The sequence below is a fragment of the Marmota monax genome, unplaced genomic scaffold, assembly GCF_021218885.2.
Source record: "Marmota monax isolate L192 unplaced genomic scaffold, Marmota_monax_Labrador192_F-V1.1 WCK01_AAM20220418_F8-fsc00024, whole genome shotgun sequence".
Taxonomy (NCBI): Eukaryota; Metazoa; Chordata; class Mammalia; order Rodentia; family Sciuridae; genus Marmota; species Marmota monax.
In genome coordinates, this window is record NW_026695224.1 from 10,645,026 (window position 1) to 10,668,515 (window position 23,490).

At 56.1% G+C, this 23,490-nt stretch overlaps 1 protein-coding gene across 1 annotated transcript; it reads right to left on the bottom strand.

Moving 5' to 3' along the window:
- Nucleotides 1-286: 286 nt before the first annotated feature.
- On the bottom strand, nucleotides 287-22,222 carry Pllp (plasmolipin). Its single transcript, XM_046435219.2, has 4 exons — nucleotides 21,986-22,222; nucleotides 4,696-4,869; nucleotides 2,500-2,622; nucleotides 287-1,193 (listed from the first exon to the last, which is right to left on the bottom strand). Exons 1-4 carry the CDS (start codon nucleotides 22,118-22,120, stop codon nucleotides 1,077-1,079), a joined length of 549 nt encoding a protein of 182 aa, XP_046291175.1. The 5' UTR covers nucleotides 22,121-22,222; the 3' UTR covers nucleotides 287-1,076.
- Between the last annotated feature and the right edge of the window lie 1,268 nt (nucleotides 22,223-23,490).

The following is a 23,490-nucleotide window of genomic DNA, read 5'->3' on the forward strand; positions in this document are numbered from 1 at the left end:
TGGGGGTCAAACCCAGGCTCCACAAAGGCAGAGCCAAGCCTCCAGCCTCTAGGACACTTTTAAGAACAAAAGGGCGGGCTATGAAACCTGTGCCCAGACAAAGGGCACAACCAGAACTGCTCCGGCAAAGCAGTCAGGAAGCATGGGCAGGGTCCCTTGGGACATTAGTTGGCAGTACTGAGTGGCTCCTCAGCTGGAGCTGCCCTGTGACAGGCACATCCTGGAACCTTGGCACAGTCTTAACCTGCAGCTTCCTGGAGTTTACATTGACAACCATGAGGCCCCGTTGTTTCCAAATAAGTTCTGTCTTTATTTTTGTAAAAAAAACAAAAGTCTCCACCAACCACATGACAACTCTTCAGGAGAGGTCCTACTTCCCTCCCTCTGCCATGTCCCATGTGCCTAATCAACAGCGTGGGGGGAAGTGGTCACAGGGTGTCATCTTTTCCCAAAGGGAGAGTTACAAATGAGGGCTTGGGCCAAGGAGGGCGCCTGGAGAGGTTTGTCATCAAGAAATCGCCTGGAACCTATTTGCGTTGAATAACCAGGACGTCTGGAATCAGCTCTTCCTATGTCTCCCAACAGGTGACATGTTGGTTTGGGGAAGGGGATCAGAATTGTGTTTTAAGGAGTCAGAATGGTTTGTGGGCTTGCTCAGCGGGCCCGCTCACAACGAGGGTACACAGGTGTGGCTTGTTAGCTTACAGCTATGGCGCCTCCGGCCACAGAGCTGGAGCCTGTTAGTGCAGTTAGTGCTGGTGCGCAGGGTGGGCCCAGCCGGCCTCGCACGCTGAAGTCCTCGGAAGACAAGGCGAGACAGCGAGAGCCCCTCATCCCCCGTCACCTTCTGCTGAATAAGGGGGATGGGGAGGAGCTCAGCCGTGGGCTCTTGTCAGCCACATGCATGTGGCCTGTTCCCTAGGAGTGCTGGGAGCACTTGGTCTCTGGGCAGGGAGAGCAGCTAGCACAGTCCCGCCGGCCGACTCACGCAGGGCTCCAGGCTCAGGTCTGCTGATGGCCCTGTACTGCGTCCCAGCGGCAGCTCGGCCAGCCAGGGCAGGCCAAGGCACAAGGGTCTAGGCGTAGCCACCAGCCACCTGACTGGTAGCTGCGTTGCTGCCCACTCCTCGCCAGGCCTGGAAGCTGAAGAAGGCGCTGGCTCCGTAGGCGATCATCACCAGACTGGCAAAGAACTGGAGGGAGAAAGGTGGTAGGTGGCAGGTCAGCACAGCACTGGGAGCTGCAGGGTGACCGTGACACCAGCACATGGGTCTCCTCAGATACCCCCTCATCCAACCAAGCAAGTCTGGCAGCCATGGCCCCTCGTCCTTAGGCCCATTGGACAGCCGGGGCAGGGGAGGCCAACAGGCACTCAAGCATAGGAAAAGGTCATGTCAGACGGGGCTCTGGCCACGGCGAACCTCGACCTGCACAACGTGCCCAGAGTGACTGTGAGGGAGGGCCACTGGACACCTAGCCAGGCATTTAGTTTTAAAAAGGTAACATTCAGGTGGGTGGTAGAGCTCAGTGGTAGCGTGCTTGCCCAGCACGCTTGAGGCCCTGGCTGTGAGACCCAGCACCGCGGGGGGGCGTACATTCAAAGTTCCCCCAGGGGACATGGCTCAGTGGCTAAGCACCTCTGGGTTCAACTTCTGCATACCAAAAAACAAACAAAAACAAAAACAAAGCCACATGGAAATTTTCTGGATCCAATTCATACCTCTATGTTTGCATCTCCTGTATCTGCGTTCAGACGCTCCACATGTGTGGCCAAGTTCACTGATTGCAAAACCACCCTCACCAGGAAGAGTGAGGACACAGAAGGGCTGCCCTATGTTGGACATGACCATGACCCCAGGCAGGCCCCTTAACCTCCCAGAGCCAATGTGTCCTTGTCTGTGAAAAGGGATGGGGAGACCCTCTTCCTCAGGGCCTTGCCGAGTGGAGCATGACAGGTGTGCAGGGCTCTGTGGTTCACTCCACCAGCCACCAGACGTGGGGCCTGAGTTTGGCCTTCCTGGGAGAACTTGTAACATCCCCAGGTACGGCTGAAACCCAAGGGCAGAGGGTCTCAAGTTCTCAGCACATTCTCCAAGAGAGCCTGTGACCCTAAATCAGGATGGCACGACTGATTTTCAGCAGAGTTCCACAGTGAATCAAAGCTGCCACTGGCCACCACAAACCGTTCCCAAGCATCTGTTGAGCCCAAGGCCTTGAACATGCTCAGCGAGTGCCCACCAACTCTACCACTGAACGCCACCATCCCCTCGTTCCTCAAGGTCCTAGAGTTCATTAAGGAAGCCTGAAGGCAGCCTGGCTCCTCATGGGACCCTCTGAGGGACCCTCATGGGACCCGCCTGGCTCCTCATGGGGCCCTCTGAGATGTAGGTGGTGGATACTTAGGTGGTGGCCGGTGCCTGGCCTCAGACCCAGGGAGCTCTGTGGAGGAGGGACCTTGGCTATAGACTGCTGGGGGGGGACCCTAAGGGACATACTCACAGAGGCAGCTGCACGCTGGTTGTATGGCCGGGAGCCCTTCAAGGAAGTCTGGTCAACTGCTGCAGAGCAGGTGATAAAGGCGGTGACATAGAGAACAGTGGCAGTCACATTGAAGATCATTAACTGGGGGAGGGGAGAAAAGGCTTAGGACAATCGGAGGGGACCTCCTGGCTCCCAGGGGGCACACCCCCAGAGTGGGATGGAAGAATGTGGGCCTGTCCTATGAAAAGGGCCTTGAGGTCACAGTCCCCATGGGGTCAACCTGGAGGCCATCTGAGCAAGCAGCATAAAACAGCCCTAAGGCTGAGGGAGGGAATGGTCAAGAGGCCCCAGATGACCAGGCCAAGGCAGCCCAAGCCACAAAGCCACAGGCAAAACCCTTCCCCATGCAGCATGGCTCAACCGTGACCCAGCTCTTGAGACCCGCGGAGAGCCGCTCCTCCACGTGGGCTCAGGGCCAAGCCCAGGCCCTCCCTGGTGCCACTTCAGGGCTTAGCCCTGTGGCTGGTCAGTCACACCAGTGGGAGGGACCTTTTTTCTTTTTTTCCTTTTTCTTTTGGCAGTACTGAGGATTGAACCGAGGTCCTTACTACGCATGCCAGGAAAGCAGGCTACAAACTGAGATACACCCCAAGTCCATGGATGGGGATCTATGGCTCTCTCTTGGCCACACGCTAGACTGAAGGCCCAGAACAGATGTCAGGGTCAGGCCCTCAGAAGACCCAGACGCTCCTGGTAGAATATTCTTCCAGATGGCAGGAGGGGGCCTGGGCTGACTGCAGCCAGATCTCAGTCCCACATCCCAAATGCTTGGACCCTAGGGCCAGTTATGTCTTCAAACTAATAGTCCTCAATCATCAGGTTTGTCCCATTTATTTTTTAAAATTTATCCACATTTTAAAATTAGATTTCATTTGAAAACTTAAATTTTATATAAAATGTTGATAGGCTCTCGGGGCTGAGGACAGAGCTCAGTGGTAGAGCACTTGTCTAGATGGGCAAGGATAGGGTCCCCTCTCCTACACTGCCAGGAACCAAAACAATCTCAGAATATAGGGTCCAGCCCAGTAACGGGGGATCTGCGTGGACAGATATGTATGTGGGGTTCCCAGAACTTCCTGAGCCACACTCCCAGCCCTTTTTGTATTTTATTTAGAGACGGGGTCTTACTGAATTGCTTAGAGCTTCCCTAAGTTACTGAGGCTGGCTTTGAACTCGAGATCCTCCTGCCTCAGCCTCCAGAGCTGCTAGGATTACCGGCGTGGGCCACTGCGCCCAGCTCACTCACATATCTTGCTTGGCCATGTAGCCCCATCCTGGGGATCCCGAGGGAGGCCTCCAAGAGCACAGAAATAGTGCCTGCCTTACAGGCTCCCAGGGCAAGGGGCAGGGGCCTGGGACACGCTGCCAGCCCAGCGACCATGGCAAAGCCTGCCTAGCTCCTGCCTGTGATGTCAGGCGCTAACAAGCCCATTCTGTCCCTAGCATGACTCACGTTTCCTCGGTTGAGAAGTCATTGAATTGCAAACAATGCTGCCTAGTCCCAGCTGCAGTCCTACCCTCACGTGCCTGGCTCACTGAAAGCCTCGGACCCCAGCTGCAGGGGTTTTCTGGGTCAGAGAAGAAAACCCAGCAGCTTGCTCTGTGTCTGGCCAGGGTACTTCCTACGGCTGCTCTCGGGGGGCCTCGGGGGGATGTGCTAAGACTGACCTGGGCAAAGCTGGGACACCCGCCTGATCTCCTCTGGGTGGCTGAGCTGTCTGCTGGCAGCGGTGTCTGGCTGTCCCACACCTTCCCCCCACCACCCTCCACCAGCCGCCCTCCACACCCCAGCCTGTGCAATTCTGACTGCGGGCCCAGCCCGAGGCTGACCAAGCTGCCCACCCAGCTGAGATTCTGACCATCCTCAAAAAGGAAAAATATTTCAATTCCAAGTGGCCTCTTGTGACGACCCCATGAGCCAGGCAGCCTCTTTACCCCTTTCCCAGGACAAGGTCAAGGTGGCTTTCAGAAAACAGGACACCTGAGCCGTCCACCTCCCTCCCAACCCGCTCTGCAGGCCAGCTGGGGGTCAGTAAGGACATCGACCCTGCTGCTGCTCATTTAGAGAAGGCCACATGGTCAGTCCTATCATGGCCACTCCCAGAGGCAGAGGTGGGAGCCCAGAGCCACCCTCAGGGCCCCACCCAGACTTACCACGAGTGGCCAGGGCACCATGTACAACTTCAGGTGCAGCTGAAACAGGTAGAGGACGAAGAAGACGATTGTCACCAGCCAGAGGAAGACAGCGACGAACATCACCCAGCCGTAGGCCGGGTACAGGTGGTAAGGGGTGTCAGCAATCAGGGCCCACACCAGCAGCCCCAGCACCTGCGGGGCAAGACAGGGCCACTGCGTCCAAGCCCCCGCCACTCTGGCTGGAGGCCACAGACCAGGTCCCCAGGCCGTGGCCTTATTTCTCATCTAGTCAAGAAGTACTGATTGGCTCCTGGGGTCACCTGTGCCCGGTCACTCATACTTCTTTTCAGTCCTCATGCCGTGTGTGACACTGGCATCTCAGCAGAAGATGATAAGTGCTCCAAGACACCTTGCCTACTGCGTCTGGATTCCAGAACTCACCTCTGTGCTGTCCTGTCCCCCCACCCAGGGCACCCACCACCCAAGACCACAGAAACGTCACTTTCCCCAGACTGAGCTCCCTGGGGCGGGACAACGGCTGTGCTGGGGCTGGGTCACAACACCCAGCAGAGGACGGGCCTGCGAGGGACTCAGGAAGAACTACTGAGAGGACATCAGGTCACCAGCTCTGAGAGACGGCCAGCCACTCAGTCCCCAAGCCGGGAAAAGAACATTCCACGCATCCCCCTCCCGGCTGGTCCCAGCACAGAACCAGGGCCTCTAGATGGCCTCCAGCCGTAACACCTCCCCTGCCCCCAACTCTCCCAATTGCCCTTCCCTACAGGTGTCACCGTCCCTGTCTGACAGAGGACACGGGGCCTCAGGGAAGCCAAAGGACCCTCCGTCCTTCTGGTACGTCAGGATGGGCCTGAGCACCCCAGGATGGTGGTGCGTGCTGTGCCAGGTACTGAGTGAATACCCAGCTTAAGCCCCGCCCCCTGACCACTGTGTGACCTTGGGCAAGCTGGTAGCCTCTTCGTGCTTGGATCAGCTCACTTTTACACGTGGGTTCACATTTGTAAACGGGACCAGAGGATGTTTGCTGGTGTTCCAAAAGAGGCCAAGGCCCACTGACCACACAACCCCTGCCCTCCGGGCACGGGGAGTTCTACCTGGCCAGGTGTGCCGACTCACCCAGGGGAGCCGTCTGGGGACCTGGCACTGTGGCCCAGCAGAGGGCCTGTTCTGAGGCAGGGCCCAGGAGGTCCACACACGTGGACGTCAGGCAAGGTCTCATGTGTGGCCAGGCCAGGCCTCCCTCTCCTTCCCACTCTTCTAGGCTGGCTGAGAATATCTAGGTTGGCACATCCTCCCTTCTCCAAGAGGACAGTCTCTGGAACCCCTGGCCACCAAGGGGACAGGAGAGTCTACTGTGGGGCTCTGGGAAAGGCTCCTGTGCTGGTCAGACACAGGGAGGGGCTGTCCCTGTTTTCCCTGGACAGCGGGCAGGCACATGGCACCAGCCTGGGGGAGCCAACCGTCAGCTGGATCCCAGAGAAGCGTGTCAGGAGCAAGCCCATCTCCGGCCACTGGGCTTTGGAGACAATCTCCCTGGCTGCTCACACTGCCCAGGGGGCTGTTGACACTCACCTGAAGGCTACTGACCCAGAGCCCAGCCAGAGCTGGGGCACCTGCCAGGGACCCCACCCCAAGGCACCCCAAGGACCAGACGGGAGGTTTCTGCATGGGACCCTACACATGGGAGGTCAGACAGGACTGGCTGCAGCCGAGCTGGCCCCGAGGCCAGCGCCCCTCTGGTAACTGCCCTTCTCTCTCGTGGTGGGAGCGCGGCCTCCCAGAGAAGCGGAAGGTGGAGAGCTGGGCCTGGGCGCCAAAGGCCGGGCCTCAAACCCCTGCTGAGCTGTGTGACATGGGCCAGCACCTCCTCCTGGTGGACACTCCACCTGGAAAATTCCAGAGAGGTCTGCCCAGAACTCACACCCGAGGGACGCGTTGGTGCCCTGTAGAATCTCCACTGCCCACGGTGCCCGCGCAGAGCACACTCAGCACACGCGCTTAGGAAAGAAGGGCCTCCCATGCTCATCCATGAAGGGGTCAGAAAGTGTCCCTGCCCAGCCCTGCTGGGTGTTAAGGAGTAAACAGGTGACAACCTGCAAGCTGCTCCTGCCCCAATGCCCAAGGAAGGCCCCCGGAGGGTCCCTCCCCGGGCGCTCTGCACCCCTCTCCTGGTGCTGGGGAGCTGCGGGGATCCTGCCAGCCTCAGCTGCAGGACCTCCATAAGCGAGGGAGGGGTGGCCGCGGGGCCCACTTTACACAGTAGCAGGGCCTTCCTCACCTGCACCGCTGGGGACAGAGCCCTCCTCAGGGAGGCCAAGGGCAGTCTGTCTCCAAACAGCATCCCCTTAACCTCCATCTTTAGATCATGCTGCCTGAAGCAGACACAGAAGGGAGGCAGGGAGACCCAGCGCTGGGGAGGCCACCGTTCTGAGGAGACAGACACTCTTGAAGCAGCACGCTCGGGCGGCCCCTTCTCCACGTGAGAACTGGGCACATCAAGGACAATTAGCTTTTATTTAAAGCAAGTTCCTACGGGCCCTGAAGGTCACTGTGTGGCCACACTCCAGCTGTCTCAAAGGAAGTTAGACAATGCAGTGAACTGAAAACCCAGAGAAGCCCAATTCGTTTCCACACAGAAAGGCCCTGAGCAACTTAGTGAAACCCTGTCTTAAAATAAAAAATAATAATAATAATAATAATAATAAAAAGGGCTCAGTGTTAAGCATGCCTGGTTCAACTCCTGTACCCCTGTAGACCTCCGGTGCCATCTTGTCACCATCAGCCTCCTCACCAGGACCTCTCAGGGCCCGGCGGCTGTGCCAGCCTGGGGAGGTGTCTCATTCTCTACAAAGATTCCACCGTCAACTTACGTCTGAGTCTTCTGTTGTCCCCATTTTCCAAACAGAAGCTCAGAAGGAGAGCTGCCTGTGGTCACCGTGGGGGAAAGACAGGGTGGTTGGAACCCAGCTCTGTCCCTCCCTGGACCCTGTCATACTGTGAGTTTTTGAGCCATGTGTAAAAACTGGGGGCACTTCAGCCAGCTCAAGGGCAGGGCTGTCCCTGCCCTGCCCAGTCCTGTGCAGCGCGGCCCCACCCGTTTTCCAGATCAGCAAAGGGGCCGCGGAGATGAGGCGGTGGATAAGCCGGGGGAATGTCTGGTGTTCCTCCCGCCCAGCTGGCTCCCGGCCAGAGAGCCACCTCAGTTTGTCCTAGAACAAGGAAGGTCCACTCCTGCATGGGAACCTGACAGACTGGTCTCTCCTGGTCCCTAAGTCCCTAGCAGAGGACCCAGGGAGACCCTGCTCAGGACATAGGAGGTCTCAGGGCACCCTCACACCTGCTGACCACTTCACTGGCCAGGTGGTCCTCCAGGGGAGCTGAGTCCCAGGCTACAATTCCAGAAGCTTCCAGTCTCCCCGGACCCCCAGGTGGGACCACAGAACCCCCTCCTGCTGGGGCAAGGACCCACTGTCTTGTGGTGGGATTCATCCCACCCTCCATTCAGCACTGGAGGCTGGTAGCTTAAGGCAGGGGGAGGCGGAAAGCCCTGACTCTGCCCCCTGCCCCAGGGCCTCACCCAGGTCCCTCCGCCCAGAGCGCTGCTCTCCAACCCAACACCCCCCCAGGCCTCCTGGTGCGTGCTCTCCTCAGAGTCCATCCACACAGCAAGTACCTATTAGGCCCCGGTGGCAGCCTGGGCTGCCCTGCTCCCCCGAAGCTGGCACAGCCAGACACACCCCAAGCAAGTAAAGTGCAGGTGGGGACATGCAAGGGCTGTGGGGAAACCCAGCTGACAGCCAGGCTTGGTGACACACAACTGCAACCCCACACAGCCACTAGGGAGGCTGAGGCAGGAAGACCACAAGTTCAAGGCCAGCCTCAGCCAGAGAGAGAGGCCCCGAGCAGCTTAGTGAGACCCTGTCTTAAAATAAAAAATATAATAATAAAATAAAAAGGGCTCAGTGGTTCGGCATTCCTGGGTCCAGTTCCTGGTACCATAAAATGGGGCATGGGCCTGGGGCTGGGGCTCAGTGGTAGCGCACTTGCCTGGCACGAGTGAGGCACTGGGTTCGATTCCCAGCACGGCATGTACATAAATAAAATAAAGGTCCATCAACAGCTAAAAAGTATATTTTTTTAAAAAGGGGGGGACAGCAGTGGGGAGGGGGCAGTGGGGTCACTGATACCATTTCAGATAAAGTGTCAAGTATGATTTCACTGCGAGGTGACATGTGGACAAAGACCAAGGAGGTGAGGGAGGGTAGACATGAGGGAGCCATGTGGGTCCCTGGGAAAGGGTAGGACAGGGCCCTGTGTGGGTGACTGTCACCTCTGTGACCAACTGTCCCCGAGAGTTTCTCTGTAGGTATACCAGCATCACACACACACACACACACACACACACACGCCAGTCTCCTCCTCCCCCTCCTTCCAAGTTCCCTGGAGACCCTGCAGTGTCCCCTGAGAGAGGCTCTGCAGATAAACAGAGAACCCTCTGGAACTCTCAGGGGGGTGGGGCCTTCTTTTTCCCCTGAAAATCTGAAGAATTTGAATTCAGAAACTTTTCTTTAAACGAGAACGTCAAAAAGGACACGTCCCCAGAACCTTCTGTTGTCCAAGAACTTGGAACCAATGGGGCAACAAAAATGGTTTTTGTTAAAACCACCTACACGGCCAGAAAAGCGTGACCTCTTATAAACGCCTGGCCCAAGAGGCATTCCTCCCGCCAGCCGCTGTCCTCAGGACCTGTCCTGGTGACTTGGGGACAGGTGCCCTTCCATGATTCTGGGGAAGGTCTTCCCAGTTGTCCTGAGCTGCGTGTGGAATGGCCGCTGGGTGGCCTGCTGCAGTCCTAGCCTTGGCCTAACATAGAGGTGGAGACTTTGCAGAGGTCACCAACCTCACATGAGGTCACACTGAATCAGGATGAGCTCTAATCCAATGACCGTGTTCTTATAAGAGCCAGGAAACTGGGGCCAGGGGCGGTGGGGCCGGCCTGTAATCCCAGCCACTCAGGAGGCTGAGGCAGGAGGATGGCAAGTTCGAGGCCAGCCTGGGCAACTTAGCAAGACCCTGCCTCAAGATTTTTTTTTTTTAAATGGCTGGGGTTATAGCTCAGTGGTAGAGCACACTCGGGTTCAATCCCCAGTATCACACACACATGCACGCGTGTGCAAACACACACACACACACACACACACACACACAGTAGAACCGGGAACAGGGAGCACAGAGACCCTCCACAGCACCTCCAGGAGGAACAGCCTGCCACCTCCCAGATTTCAGACTTCTGCTCCAGGGCTACGGGAGGACGAGTCACTACTGTTTAATCCAGTCTGTGGAGTTTTATCACGCAGCCCCTGGAAGCTAAGACCTTTCTCAGAGCGTCATGAGCCTGTGCAGGGGGCCAGGGTCTGCCTTCCAACATCTACGATGAAGGCTGGCCTGTCAGACCCTTGGGTTCATGCTGGGGTCCTGCCACCTCGCTAGCTGTGAGACATCAGGCAAGCTACTTAACCTCTCTGTGCTTCACCACAGGGCAACCTCAGAGAGTGCTTTTGAGATGTAAATGATGCAAGGCGCTTAGGTCAGGCCCAGCACAGGCTGAACTGTCACTGCATTCTAGTGTCACAGTTTCACTGAGGGCTAAGAACACAGCCATCCCTCTTACCCTGCTCTCCTGAGGTGGTGGCAGCGTGTGCCGCTCTGGGGACAAGGAGGCTGCAGTGAGGAGCCAGGCACAGGCCTGGCCACATGGTGCAGACAAGCCAGTCAGTTGGTGGGTGGGGAGGCCCCAGAAGCCCGGCCCTGCCCCAGGGCCTTCTGAGGAGCTGACCCTCCACCCTCCAGGCCCATCTTCCCTGCCAATGGGAACAGGGAGGCAGTCCCAGGTCCTCCAAGATCCCCCAGAGTTGCCACCCTCTCCAGGGGCCCAAAGCCCTCTCCTGTCCAGGAGGGTTCCCTCAACCCCAGGCGCCAGGCTGCGTCCTCTCTGGCCCAGAGGCTTCATTCCAACTCTCCTTCCCTCGACCCCACTTCCAGGTCCAGCTCTGTGGACTCGCTGTGTGGCCTTGGGAGAGTCACCTAGCCTTTCTGGTCGGTTTCCTCCTTGGACAACACAGCGGGTTAGACCTATCCTGGCCGCTGCACAGGTGTGATGCAGGTAAAAGGTAAGAGAAAAAGTGAAAAGCTACAGCTCGTTGTGAGTGGAAGGAGAGCTGGCAGGTCACCTGGGGCTCGGTGGGAAGTAAATCGAAAAGCTCAGAGCCTTGCTCCTGGGGGCTTGGAGGGCCCTGGGGGCTTGGAGGGAATTGCCACTCCCCAGGATCACAGAAATGACAGTGTGTGGAGGGCCCAGTGAGGCCTCTGGGGCAGGAGAGCTGGCATCTGACCTGGGGTAGCCAGAGCTAATTCGTCAAAGGATATTAGGAACCTGGATGTTGATGTGAAATCTACCATTAAAAAAAAATATTGGGGCGGGGTGGGGTACTGGGAGTGAACTCAGAAGCACTTTACCACTGAGCCACATCCCCAATCCCTTTTATGTTTTATTTTGAGACAGGTTCTCATTAGGTTGCTTAGGGCCTTGCTAAGTGGCTGAGGCTGGCCTCCTGTCTCAGCCTCCCGAGCTGCTGGGATTACAGGCGTGTGCACCACCATGCCTGGATACCATTTTTTTTTTAGTTGTAAGTGGACACACAATCTTTATTTCATTTTTTTTATGTGGTGCTGAGGTTTGAACCCAGTGCCTCACGTGTGCTAGGCGAGCACGCTACCACTGAGCCACCACCCCGGCCCCTGGCTACCATTTTTAAATGTTGGCAACTAAACCAAATATTTTAGAAAGAGTGTGAGGGCAAGGGCCACTGACTGCTGACGGCGGAAAGCAGGGGACAGTGGCAATACCTTCCACATCCCCCAGATGCCCTCTCCCAACAGTGCCATCCAGGAAACCATGGCCCAGGGTGACCAATGACCCTTCTGGGGTTCCCCCTCTCTCAGGACACATCTGGGCAGCCTGAGGACACTCAGAACTTGGCCTGGTCAGGCCTAGCCTCCGCCCCCGCCCTGGCCCTTCTCCCTACACTGAAAGGGACTTTATGGGAACAAAAAAGCCACCCATTGTGTCACACGAGACAAAGGGGCAGGGGACAGAGGCTCCAGGCGCCTGGACCGGCCACAACACCACCACACGCCACCCCCTCCTGGGCCAGGGAAGGGTGGGCTGGGGAGGCACCTTGGAATTCCCGAGCGGGACACGGAGCCTTTGAGAACCTTGGTGTCACCGCGCCAGCTCTCCAGGGAGCAGGGGCACCAACAAGGCACCACCTACCCGCAGTGCCTCCCTTTGCCATCTCAAAATGGGCGTAGAGATGAGTCACCTGCACCAGGTGTGGTCCTTGGTGCAGGGAAGGCCACAGGGACGATGGCCAGGGTGTGGCCTGCGGTGAGACCCATCCGGGCCCTGCGTCTCAGCACTGTGGCAGGAAGAGGAGGATGGAGGCCGAGGCCGGGCCCGGTCCAGCCCAAGGCTGCCCATGAGCAGCAGCAGCCCGAGGTGTGTCCCTCCTGAGGCTGCATCTGTGAAATCCCGGAGGCAGAACTGTCCACGCACCTCCTGGTGGCCGGCCACGCGCACAGTGTGCGACAGAGCCAAGGCCGCATCCTGCTCCTGCGGCCCCCAGGGCTCCCGGCATGAGCTCAAACTGCCCTTGCCTACCCCACCCCCATTTCCCGTGCTGATCTCTGGGGCCAGACCAAGGGGCCCAAGATGTGAAGGTAGCTGGGGGCTCTGTGAGTCACACTCCCAAGGAGCCCCTGGCTCCCTGGAGACACTGGTAGGACCCTGGACACCCCTGTCTGCCCCCATTCCTTCCTCCTCTCCCACCCTCAGGGTCCCCTGGCTCACCCCACAGTGCCCTCTTGAGCACCGAGCACCAAGGTCTCTCCAGACACGCATAGATAGCTTTCCCAGGAAGGCCTCATTCTCTGCTCCTGAAAAGGACCCAGGGAGTTCTGGGGCACCCCCCACCCCAGCCCCTCACCCAGCCTGCTAGGCCCCCAGGGCGCCCCACCCCAGGGCCCAGGTCTCCCTGAAGGAAGCACTTGGCCCATCTCACAGATGAGGACAACTGAGGCACTTTAGAAGTCCTGGCCCCTGGTCATACACAGTAAGGAGTAAAGGGTGGACAGTTCTGCTGAGGGACAGTCCCCTGGAGACGAGAAGCATCATTGCCCCAGAGGCCAGAGCAGACCGGGACAGGGACAGAGCCCAACCCTGGGGTGGCCAGGATAACGGGAGGCTTGTCCTCAGCATTCCCAGGGGCCGGCTCCCACCAGCCCCACAGAAGGAAACCAGCCGAGAAGCACGTGGATTCCATTAACCTGCTGGGGACTGGGGCTGGCGCAGCCTGAAGGGTGGGTCCTCCCTGTCCCCCAGACTTCCAGAGATGTTGGCACTGAGCTCTGGGTGACCTTGAGCCAGCCGGCCTGCCTCAGCTTCAAGGAGGGGCTGGTGTCCCCTTTCCACTGCCCCCACAGATGTCAAACGCTCACTTGGTGTCTGACACCAGCCTTCCCACCAAATGACAGCGGACGGCTCCAGAGCAGGCCCTGCTCCACTCCGTGGCAGCTCGGGGATGCAGGCTGCTGACCTTCGGCCCAGCCTCCCCCCTCCCTGCCTTCCAGGACCTGGAGTCACTCAGTGGCCGGTCCTCCCTGGGCAAACAGGAGGAGCTGACCCAGCCCAGAGCGGAGGCCCGGTATCAGGGTGCCACGAGTATCAGGGCTGGGCTCTCGGGGCTGCCAAGGAACACAACTCCCACCCCACCCCCTGTGCTCCCCAAAGCCACAGGGTGTGGCTCCCCCAGAGCTGCTTGTTGCTGTGTGACATTGGGCAAACTGCCTTTCCCTCTCTGGGCCTGGGAGGTGTTCAAACACTGGCCTCATACCTTTTGCCATATCCACAAACTATCTGGACCACACACACACACACGCACACACTCACTCACTCACTCACTCTTTCAGAAAAGTATGTCCTATAGGTGTATTTCCTCCACACAAATAGCCACACTCTATACACTCTTTCTGCACCTTGCTTTTCTCACTTACCCTAAAGATGGTCCATAGTTACATGTAGAGCTGCTGTCTTGATTTCTTTGAGGGTTGGAATTTCACAGATGTATTGATTACTTAAGGTGTCCCCCATGACAGACTTGTACATATCACACAAATAAGCTAATTTGGTGATGGATGGGGGATTGAACCCAGGGGCACTTAACCACTGAGCCCCAGCCCCAACTCTTTTTTCTTTTAAGTTTTTTTTTTTTTTAAAGAGAGAGAGAGAGAGAGAGAGAGAGAGAGAGAGAGAGAGAGAGAGAGAATTTTTTTTTTTAATGTTTATTTTTTAGTTTTCTGCGGACACAACATCTTTGTTTGTATGTGGTGCTGAGGATCGAACCCGGGCCACATGCATGCCAGGCGAGCGCGCTACCGCTTGAGCCACATCCCCAGCCCCCCAACTCTTTTTATATTTTATTTTGAGTCAGGGTCTTGATAAGTTGCTGAGGCTATCCTTGAACTTGTGATCCTCCTGCCTCAGCCTCCTGAGCCACTGGCATTATAGGTGTGTGCCACCAACCCCAGCCAAAGAAGCTAATTTTATTTATTCATTTATTTATTTTAGATCTTGATTTTGTTTATTTATATGTGGTGCTGAGGATTGAACCCAGCACCCTGCATGTGCTGGGCCAGCGCGCTCTTCGGCTGAGCCACAACCCCTGCCCAAAGAAGCTAATTTTAAAATGAAACTTTTAAATCACTTATATTGGGAAACCTGGACAATGTAACATAATGCTAAAACTAAATGCAACAAATATGAAACAATGTTAATATGTTCTAGACAGACAGGCTGGTCTCCCCTTGTGTCGCTCTCCTTTGGAGCCATCTCCACTTTATCTATGGGTTGGCTTTCTGTTTTTCAGATAGCTATAGTAAAAAATGACATGAAAAATTCCAGAAACAAATAATTCATAATTTTAAATAACTTTTATTAAAGTATACTGCTATCATTGTTCTATCTTATTATTATTTATTGTCAATCTTTATTGGGCCCAATTTATAAATTAAACTTTAGCATTGCTATTTATGCAGAGAGAAAACAATATCTATAGGATTCATCTGTAGTCAAAAGTCTTCTCCAGGGTCTAGGGTATATCCCTGTGTATAAGAGGGAACTATTTTTTTCCTTTTGGGGTACTGGGGACTAAACCCAGAGGTGCTCTACCACTGAGCCACATCCCCAGCCCTTCTTATTTTTTTATTTTTAAATTTTGAGACAGGATCTCCTTAAGCTGCAGAGGCTGGCCTTGAACTTGCAATCCTCCTGTCTCAGCCTCCTGAGTCTCTTGGGATCACAGGCATGCACCACCACATGCAATGGGACTACACTATTTTAAAGTGTTATACAGGAGCCACAGACACGCTAGCCACATGGAGGCCATCTGCTCTACGTGACCCTTCAGGATGGGATGAACAGAGATAATACGAGACCTGCCAATTTCTACGTAGAACATCTTTATTACCTTGTCTTAGGAAAGGTCTAACTATACCTTAATTTCCAGAAGCCAGAAAGAGACCCTCAGCAACAAAAACAACAACAAACCAACAAAACCCATAACGTTTGCATGACAAAAAGCACTTAGGATCAGATGGGGGGTGGACTAGGAAAAAAAAATCTATCTGCAAATATTTTGAACTCCTGGCACCCAAGACACAGACCAACAGCTGGGTAGAATACAGACAGACAAGGAAATACAAAAGGCTCTGAAGTATTTCTTTAAAGGTGGCCAGGTAGGGCCGTGCCCAGTAGAATCCCAGCTACTCAGGAGGCTGAGGCAGGGGCACTGCAAACTCGAGGCCAGCCTGGCATCTTAGTGAGACCCTGTCTCAAAATAAAATAGAAAGGGCTGAGGTGTAGCTCAGGGGTAGGGCTCTCGCCCAGCTGCGTGAAGACCTGAGTGCAATCCCCAGCACTTAGGGAAAACAAAAGCCACCTCTCTCCTGAGAAGACTAGAACACAGCACGGACCTGCCCTCCTGGCCGCTCAGCTTGGGGGACATCCAGAAGTGTGTCAGATCACCATGCAGAGCAGCTGGGGGAACCAGGCACCTACCTCCCGGGAGGATGGGTGTGGCCTCGAAGGAGGCTGGTTGGCAATCTCCACAGGATCAGGAGCACACACACCCTCTGACCCCACGGGCAACTTCTGGAAACACAGCACACAGACGCATGGTGCAGGTGAGACCACGCCCTGCCCTGTGGCAGAGATGTGAGACAGCCAAAGAAGGGAACACCCAGGTGCCTGTCACCGAAGGGGATGGCCTCGCCAGTCACTCCAGGGCTGCATAAGGGCACAGGACTGGGGCCCCAAAAGGAAGTGATGGGCTCCCTGCACTAAGATAAAAAGACCCGTGGCACATGTTTAAGGCATGAACAGGGGCAAACGCAGAGGCCTGTGGCAGGCTGAGCCTTGGTAGACAGGGAGAAGCAGGGTGGTCTACCTTATTTACATATACCTTTTTTTTGGGGGGGGGGTACTAAGGATTGAACCCAGGGGCATTTAACCACTGAGCCACATCCCCAGTCCTTTTTTATTTTTTATTTTGAGGCAGAGTCAGCAAGCGCCTCCTTAAGTTGCTGAGGCTGGCCTTGAACTTGTGATCCTCCTGCCTCGGCCTCCAGAGCTGCTAGGATTACAGGTGTGCAACACCACCCGACTGCATAAACCATCTTAAATAAGGTCATAAAATAAAACGTGGGAAACTGAGTAGGTGTGAAGGAGTCAGCTTTAACCAGAGGGGACAGGTAGTTCTCACAGTACCATTTTCCACTTGAGCTTTGAAAACATATCACATACTTAGGGGAAAAAATTAAAGAAAGGTTGGAGATGCAGCTCAGAGGTAGGCACTTGCTCAGTACCTGAGGTCCTGGGTTGATCCCTAAGAAGCCAGGCCAGGCACACTGGTTCAAAGCCAGCCCAGCAATAGCGAGGCCCTCAGCAACTCAGAGAGACCCTGTCTCTAAATAAAATACAAAAAAAGGGCTGGGGATGTGGCTCAGTGGTTGAGTGCCCCTGAGTTTGATCCCCAATACCCCCTACAAAAAAGTTAAGGAAGCCAGGTAGAGTGTTGCACACCCGTAATCCCAGTAACTTGGGAGGCTGAGACAGCAGGATCTCAAATTTGAAGCCACCCTCAACAACCTGGCAAGACCTTGTCTCAAAATAAACAATATAAATAAACCCAAAATAATAAAAATGGATGGGGACATGGTTCAGTGATAAAGCCCCTGTGGGTTCAATCCCCAGTACACACAGAATGGGTGGGTTCAGGCGCTTGTAAGCCCAGTTTCTTGGGAGGCTGAGGCAGGAGGATCACAAGTTTGAGGGCAGCCTTGGCAACTTAGTGAGACATTATCTCAAAATAAGTAAAATACGGCGAGGGATGTGACTCAGTGATGGAGCACTTGCCTGGCATGCATGAGGATCTCAGTTCAATCCCCAGAACACATACACACACACACACACACATACACACACACACAATAGGCCCATCAGTTGAAAATTGAAAGCCAGGAACCAGCTAATTGAGCTGGGGCTTCGTGGGTGTCTACGTGGGATCCCCTACAGGTTAGAAGGAGGGCGACAGGGAAGTGCTGTCATGAATAGACCTCAAAGGCAGTGTGAGCAGAGTAAACAAGGGACACAGAATAAAATCATCACTGCTTTTAAAAATGCATAGGGAAAAACCTCCAAAATAGTTGTCCCCATAGGGAGAAGGGTGGGTGACCCAAGGACAACTTTGTAGCCTTCTCTGTCCAGGTTTTAGGTTTTAAGGATGATATATTCATATGCTCACATAACCACCTGAGTCCCCAAACCCAACACACACACACACACACACACAACGGCCACAGGAGGCAGGGGCTGGGGACAGGGTACCTGGGCCTGGGGGGGGGGGCGGGGTGGAGGAAGCCGGTCAGCGGGGGGTCCTGGAAGGCCACACTGAGGTCACTGCACCATCACGGGGCTCAGTGACAAAGAAGGTCCTGGAGTCCCCAGCATGGCAACCCCAAGGCCCCCGACCCCTGTTGTCCCCCCCATCAGCCCTGGCCGCCCCTTCCTGGAGATCTCGGTGGGCCTCAGGCCCTCCCCGGTCCCTGAGAGTCGCTGGCCGCCTGCTGGTGCTGCAGACAGAGCAGGGCCACCCAAAGGAGCCGCTTTCTAACGCTCAAGGGTGAAGGGACAGCCTGGAGGGGGCCGAGCTGGTGACCCAGAGGTTCAAGTTCAAGGGCACGATGGTTCCCTGGACGTCATGTCCTGGGAGTCCTGCCTTCCACCGCGCTGGGGCGAGCCCTGCCTTCCCTGCTCCTCCAGACCCACCACTGCCACCGAGGCTCAGGGAAAGGCGGGAAGTCCCGGAGCACCAGCCCCGAGGGAGCACAGCCCGCTGTGGAGCTGAGCCTGCTGCCCACCAGGCTCCTGGCCCCGCTCCATGGACCGGCCACCTGGCCGCAGGGGAGGCTGTCAACCTGTTTATTCACCTGCAAATTGGAAACCTGTGGCCACCTCTAATCCCAGGAAGTAGGGTAAGAGAAGGGTCATCGGAGCCAAAGGCAAGTGGCCCTCCTGTGACAGGCGTTCATACCACTCCCGCCTCCTGGGCCTTGAGGACACCCCTGCAATCCAGGGCTCTACTGAACCTCGTTCTCACTACCCTCCTTCACACACTTAGACCTTGAGAGCCTGCCTCTGCCAGGAAACCCTCCCTAAAGGCCCCAAATGAGTCTCCTTTCCTGAAGTCCTGCTCCTCCTCCAAAGCACCCCAAGAACCCCAGCTACCCAAACAAAATGGGGAGCATAGCCACAAGCTTAGGCTTCCCAAAGCCTCAGTGGTAGGTTTGCTAGTCTCTCCTGTGTGACCTTGGACAAGTCCCTCACCCTCTCTGAGCCTGTTTTCTCAGCAGATAAGATCTTCTTCTTCCCCAGAGCTTTGGGAGGACTTAAAAATAAGAAAGAGATGGGTAATTCACTGGAATTTACTTTATACTTATTCTAAAAAGGCTTCAAGAGCTTCCATAAGCACCAGTGAACCATACTGTCCATGACATTCCTCTCCTTCCTTACCATGCAAAGAATTATAGCGTTAAGGACTCTAGGTTTCATGGCCAGAAGAGCTGTCTCTAGATTTTGCCTGACTCCTTTTTAGAGACTATTTGCACAAATTCATGTTTCCCTTTTTGCATAGGCTACTCGGCATCTATAAACCAATACCCTTAAACTTACTATAGATTTCTGATACAGTAATCTCTCTTTAAAAAAAAAAATCTATCTTTAAAGTCAATTCCTCCCTCCAAACCATCACCTTTTAGAAATATGTTCTTTTTTTAAAAAATATTTTTTAGTTGTCAGTGGACCTTTATTTATTTATATGCAGTGCTCAGAATCAGACCCAGTGCCTCACACATGCTAGGCAAGCGCTCCACCACCGAGCCACAGCCCAGCCCAACTCTTCTGTCTCACGTGGCTGAAGATCTAATGTTCTTTCTGGAACTAGACTGATGGGGAGAGAGAGGTGGCATAAAGCAGTGACCACCAGCCATCTGGGACTCACAGCAAGATGGGTTCCGCAGGACACATAGGAGACTGGATGAAGGACATATCTCCTGCTCGAGGAGCTGGGGACCCTCCTAGCCGCCCGACCTTTCTCCCATCACACCAGGAACCCACCAGATCCTGGGAGCGCAGAGGGTCTGGTGGGGAGTGCACTTCCGACTTCTCACTTGCTGCTTCCTCCAGGAAGCCTTCTCTGATCCCCAAGGGGCAGGCACTCTGGGCCTCCCGATGCTCCCTCCAAAGCTCCAGCCCCCAAGCCTCCTGGGAGCAAAGCTGAGCCTGATAACCAGGCACGAGCCAGAAAAATCAATCGGGTGGAGGGCAGGGAGGTCCAGGACAGAGGACCTCCTCCAGGCCTCAGTGTCCTCGCCTTTAAATTGGGCAGAATAAGAGGTGACAAAGGCCCTGGAGCCAGTGTGCACCTGACTGGGGAGAGCGGTTCCCTCTTCCCTGCAGAGGGTGGTGCCTTTTGGGTGAACCCCCTGTCTCAGGCCCAGTGGAACTATCCATTGCCATGGAAACAGTTCAGGAAGCAGCTTCTTCAAAGCAGATTGGCTTTAAGAGGTGCAGGTCTTCAGAACTCTGATGGGGACCAAAGCACTAAGGCTGGGGGCCAAGGAAGGCCAGGACTCCCACATGTAGTCCCTGAGAGCAGGTGGCCCCAGCAAATTCCACCACAGCACTCTGGGTCCTACCTAGACCTCAGTGTCTACAGCTTGTGAGGAGTCCTGAGACTGCAGAGGACCCCCAAATTATCAAGCCACCAGGGTCCCTCAAACCACAGCAGCCCACACCAGTTCCTTTGATCCCCCTTATTGCAATTCTCATGGTTCAAATACAAAATGCTCCTGTCCCCTGAAACTCTTGGTTAACCCTGGGGATGCGCCAAGCCACTCTATCATCTGTCCAACTTGCTTCAAGAGCCCCTAAAGCTGCCACCAGAACCAGGTCCCTAGTTCTGGCAAAGTATATGATTCTTGGTGACTGGAAGATACACACAGGGGACCACACCAGAGAGAGGCTTCAGCTTCAGTTCCCCCGACCTGCTGGGCTCCCTGACATCCCCTCAAACCCCCCACCCCACACCCCGCTTCCCTAAGCCTAGGTCTCACAATGCCTTGCCCTTGGCTCACCCCTTCTCCACCTCTGCCTCAGAAACCCCTGAAGCCCCAGCTCAGAAGCCACCTCCTCCAGGAAGCCCTCCCTCCTCCTGGGCACCTGGCGCTGGCCCATCAGGCTCCCACCAACAGCCCAGAGCTGAGCGCTCCAGCTGTAGTGGGGTCAGTGGCTCTTCCCACCAGGAGACTTAAATTAGCCCTGGAAGAGGGTCACCTCCCAGGACAGATATTCTCACCAAAAATCAACAAAACAAAACAAAACCCCCAAAACTCTAGGAGAAGAGTTAACCATGTAGGTTTCAGGCTGCACTTCCTGAGATTCAAATAACAATCCCACATTTTTTCCGGGGTGGGGTCCAAGGATCAGCATTTTAAACAAACCCCCCCAGCAGGATGGGGGAGGTAGCCCATAAAGGGAAAGGTGAGGGATCCTGAACTACAGGTAGCACGCACCCAGGTGGAAGTGGGTGCTCTCCAAGCGGGTGGGAGGAGGAGACCTATCTCCGGGAGGGCTAGGCACCAGGGTGACAACGCATCTCCGGCCAGTGCCTGGCCGTCTTGCTAGCACTGGGCAGCGGGGGGGAGGGCGGGATGTACCCACTCGCTGGATGGTAAAGGAAAAGTGATCGATCGGCGCCCACCTCTAAGTCCATGGTCATCTATGACTACGGACCCTCCCTCAGCAGGTGGGGATCCCTCTCACAGGGGCAGCCACCGGGTCTCCAGACCCTCCCAGGAGGGTGCTGTGGAAGAAAGCGAACACCCCAGGCCTGTAACTGGACGGGCAGGTGGTGGCGTTCCCTTGGGCCTTCGGTATCTGCGCCGAGATCTGGGAGTCTGGCCTCTGACTTCCCACAAATCCCTGTCCCCTGCCTGAGCGCGCTATCTCGGCCCCGTGGAGCCAGCCAAACCGGCTGGAACTCGGCAGGTCACCTAGAGGAAGCCAGAAGGGGCTGGCTCCAGGCGGGAGCCCATAGGGCCTGGGGCAGGGCGGTCCTCCCTCGCCGGGACCGGGAGAGTTCTGGAGCGCAGCCACGCGGAGTGCCGGTCGCTGGGCAGAAGGGGGCCGAGAGTGGACTTTGCCCATTCAACCTGGGTCCCCTGGAGGGCTGTGGGCATTGTCCTGACAGAGTGGGGGCAGGGAAGAAGAGAGCAGACAACGCAAGGAGAGAGTGGTGCGCGGCGATCGCAGCTTCCGTGGGCGCTCGGGTGTGGCCGTGGGGACCACCTGGGGCGGGGCTGCTGGGCGCTGAGGTGTGAGCACCCTGAACTTGGGCGCACCGTGCACTTGCTCGCAGGCATAGCCACGGAGGCGTCCCGCGGCGAGAGGGTTCCAGGGTGATACCGGGGATCGGTCCTGGAGGCGCCCCGGGAGCAGGCACTGCACGTCGGTGCGAGGGAGCCTGGCTGGGGTCGCACCCGGAGCGAAGAGGTGGCGCCGCTCGCGAGTCCCGGCGGCCGGGACGGGACCCCCCAACCCCTGGGCCCGCGCGCTCACCAGCTGCAGCAGCATGAGCACCCCGAGGATGGAGCGCACGAAGCCCAGATCCGGGCGCAGCGCCGAGACCGAGGCGCCGGCGCCCTGCGCGGGACTGCTGGTCCGCGTGCTCACTTTCGACGGGAACTCGGCCATGTCGCCTCCCGAGGTGGCCCCGGTCGCGGTCGCCGCCCTCCCGCAGTGGGTGCCGCTGCTCCGGGGCTCGGCTCCCCTGAGGCTGCCGGCGCTGCGCGAGGCGTCGGGCGGCAGCGGGAGCAGCCAGGTGCGGCCGAGCCGGGACCCGCCCCCGCCGCCGGACCCGCCCCCTTAACCCTCCGCTCGCCGCGGCCCGACCAGCGCCCCAGTTCCTTTGCAGTCATCGTGGGAAACTGAGGTCGGAGTCCGCGCGATACGCAGCAGAGACAGCTGCGCATTTATCTCACGGCTTTGCTCCCCGGTGTCCTCCTGGCCAGTGGCCGGGGCGACGCAGCTCTCCGCGTGGACCACTCTCCCCTCTGCTTCTAGGGCGCTGTGTGTCCTCCAGAGAATTCCTGCGTCTCTCTGGACACCCAGCAGATCTCTTGCGCGACTCCGAGTACTGGGGCGGTGTCTGTACAAACTGGGCAGGAGAAGGGGGTGTACCTTTTATGTCTTGATGCAGCGTTCACTTCCAAACATCGCTAGGAAACTCGGTGGTAGGTGGCTGAGTTTCCATTTCCTCGTCTGTCAACCAGAGGCAGGCAGGGCCTGCGAGGCACAGGACAGTCGTGGGGAAGAAATGAAATATTGAGCTGGGGGTGGAGGAATCACTTAGAAGACGGGAGGTGATGTTGGGGTTTCTGATTCATTGCTCCCTGTGCACCCCAAGCTCTCACGCGCCTCAGTTCACAGGTGTTTGCACAGATACTTCGCGTTTATTTATCGATCCACGTTTGCCTGGCACCTAGCAGCAACTCTATGTCTGGCCCTATCCCAGGCCCTGGGGACACAGCAGGGAACAAGCCAGACAAGGTCTCCTGGGGCCTACTTTCTAGTAAGAGTGACAAGGGAAAGAAAGAGGAGAGAGAGAGAGAGAGAGAGAGAGAGAGAGAGAGAGAGAGAGAGAGAGAGAGAGAGAGAGAGAGAGAAGGAAAACTAATTTCAGATAGATAGAGAAAAATGCTGTGGCTTAAGCAGAGGAATATGACAGGGACCTGGAGGAGATTTTTAGATGGGTGGTCCAGGAAGACCTGTCCAAGGAGGTGCCATTTGTGCAAAGACTTGAGCCATGAGTAGGGGCCCTTGAAAGCTCTGTGGGAGGAGCTTGGTGCAAGAGCCCCCGGACTGCACCAAGTTAGCCTGAAGAACAGTAAGAAGCCTGAGGCCTTAGGGGCTGGGCCCAGTCAACAAGATTGACACTGGCCACTGTGGGCAGAAGCCAGATCAGGCAGGGCCGTCTAGATAATTATGCTAGTGACCTCTGGCTGCTATGACAAGTTATCACAAACTAAGTGATTTAAAACAACAAATTTAAACCCAGCATGGTT

Bases quoted from the DNA above. Each gene is read 5' to 3' on its own strand.
- Pllp (XM_046435219.2), bottom strand. From the start codon at position 22,120: ATGGCCGAGTTCCCGTCGAAAGTGAGCACGCGGACCAGCAGTCCCGCG. The intron at 4,870-21,985 runs GTGAGCGCGCGG...CTTGCCCCGCAG, and splicing joins TGCTCATGCTGCTGCAGCTG to GTGCTGGGGCTGCTGGTGTG. The intron at 1,194-2,499 runs GTGAGTATGTCC...TTCTCCCTCCAG, and splicing joins ACCAGCGTGCAGCTGCCTCT to TTCTTTGCCAGTCTGGTGAT.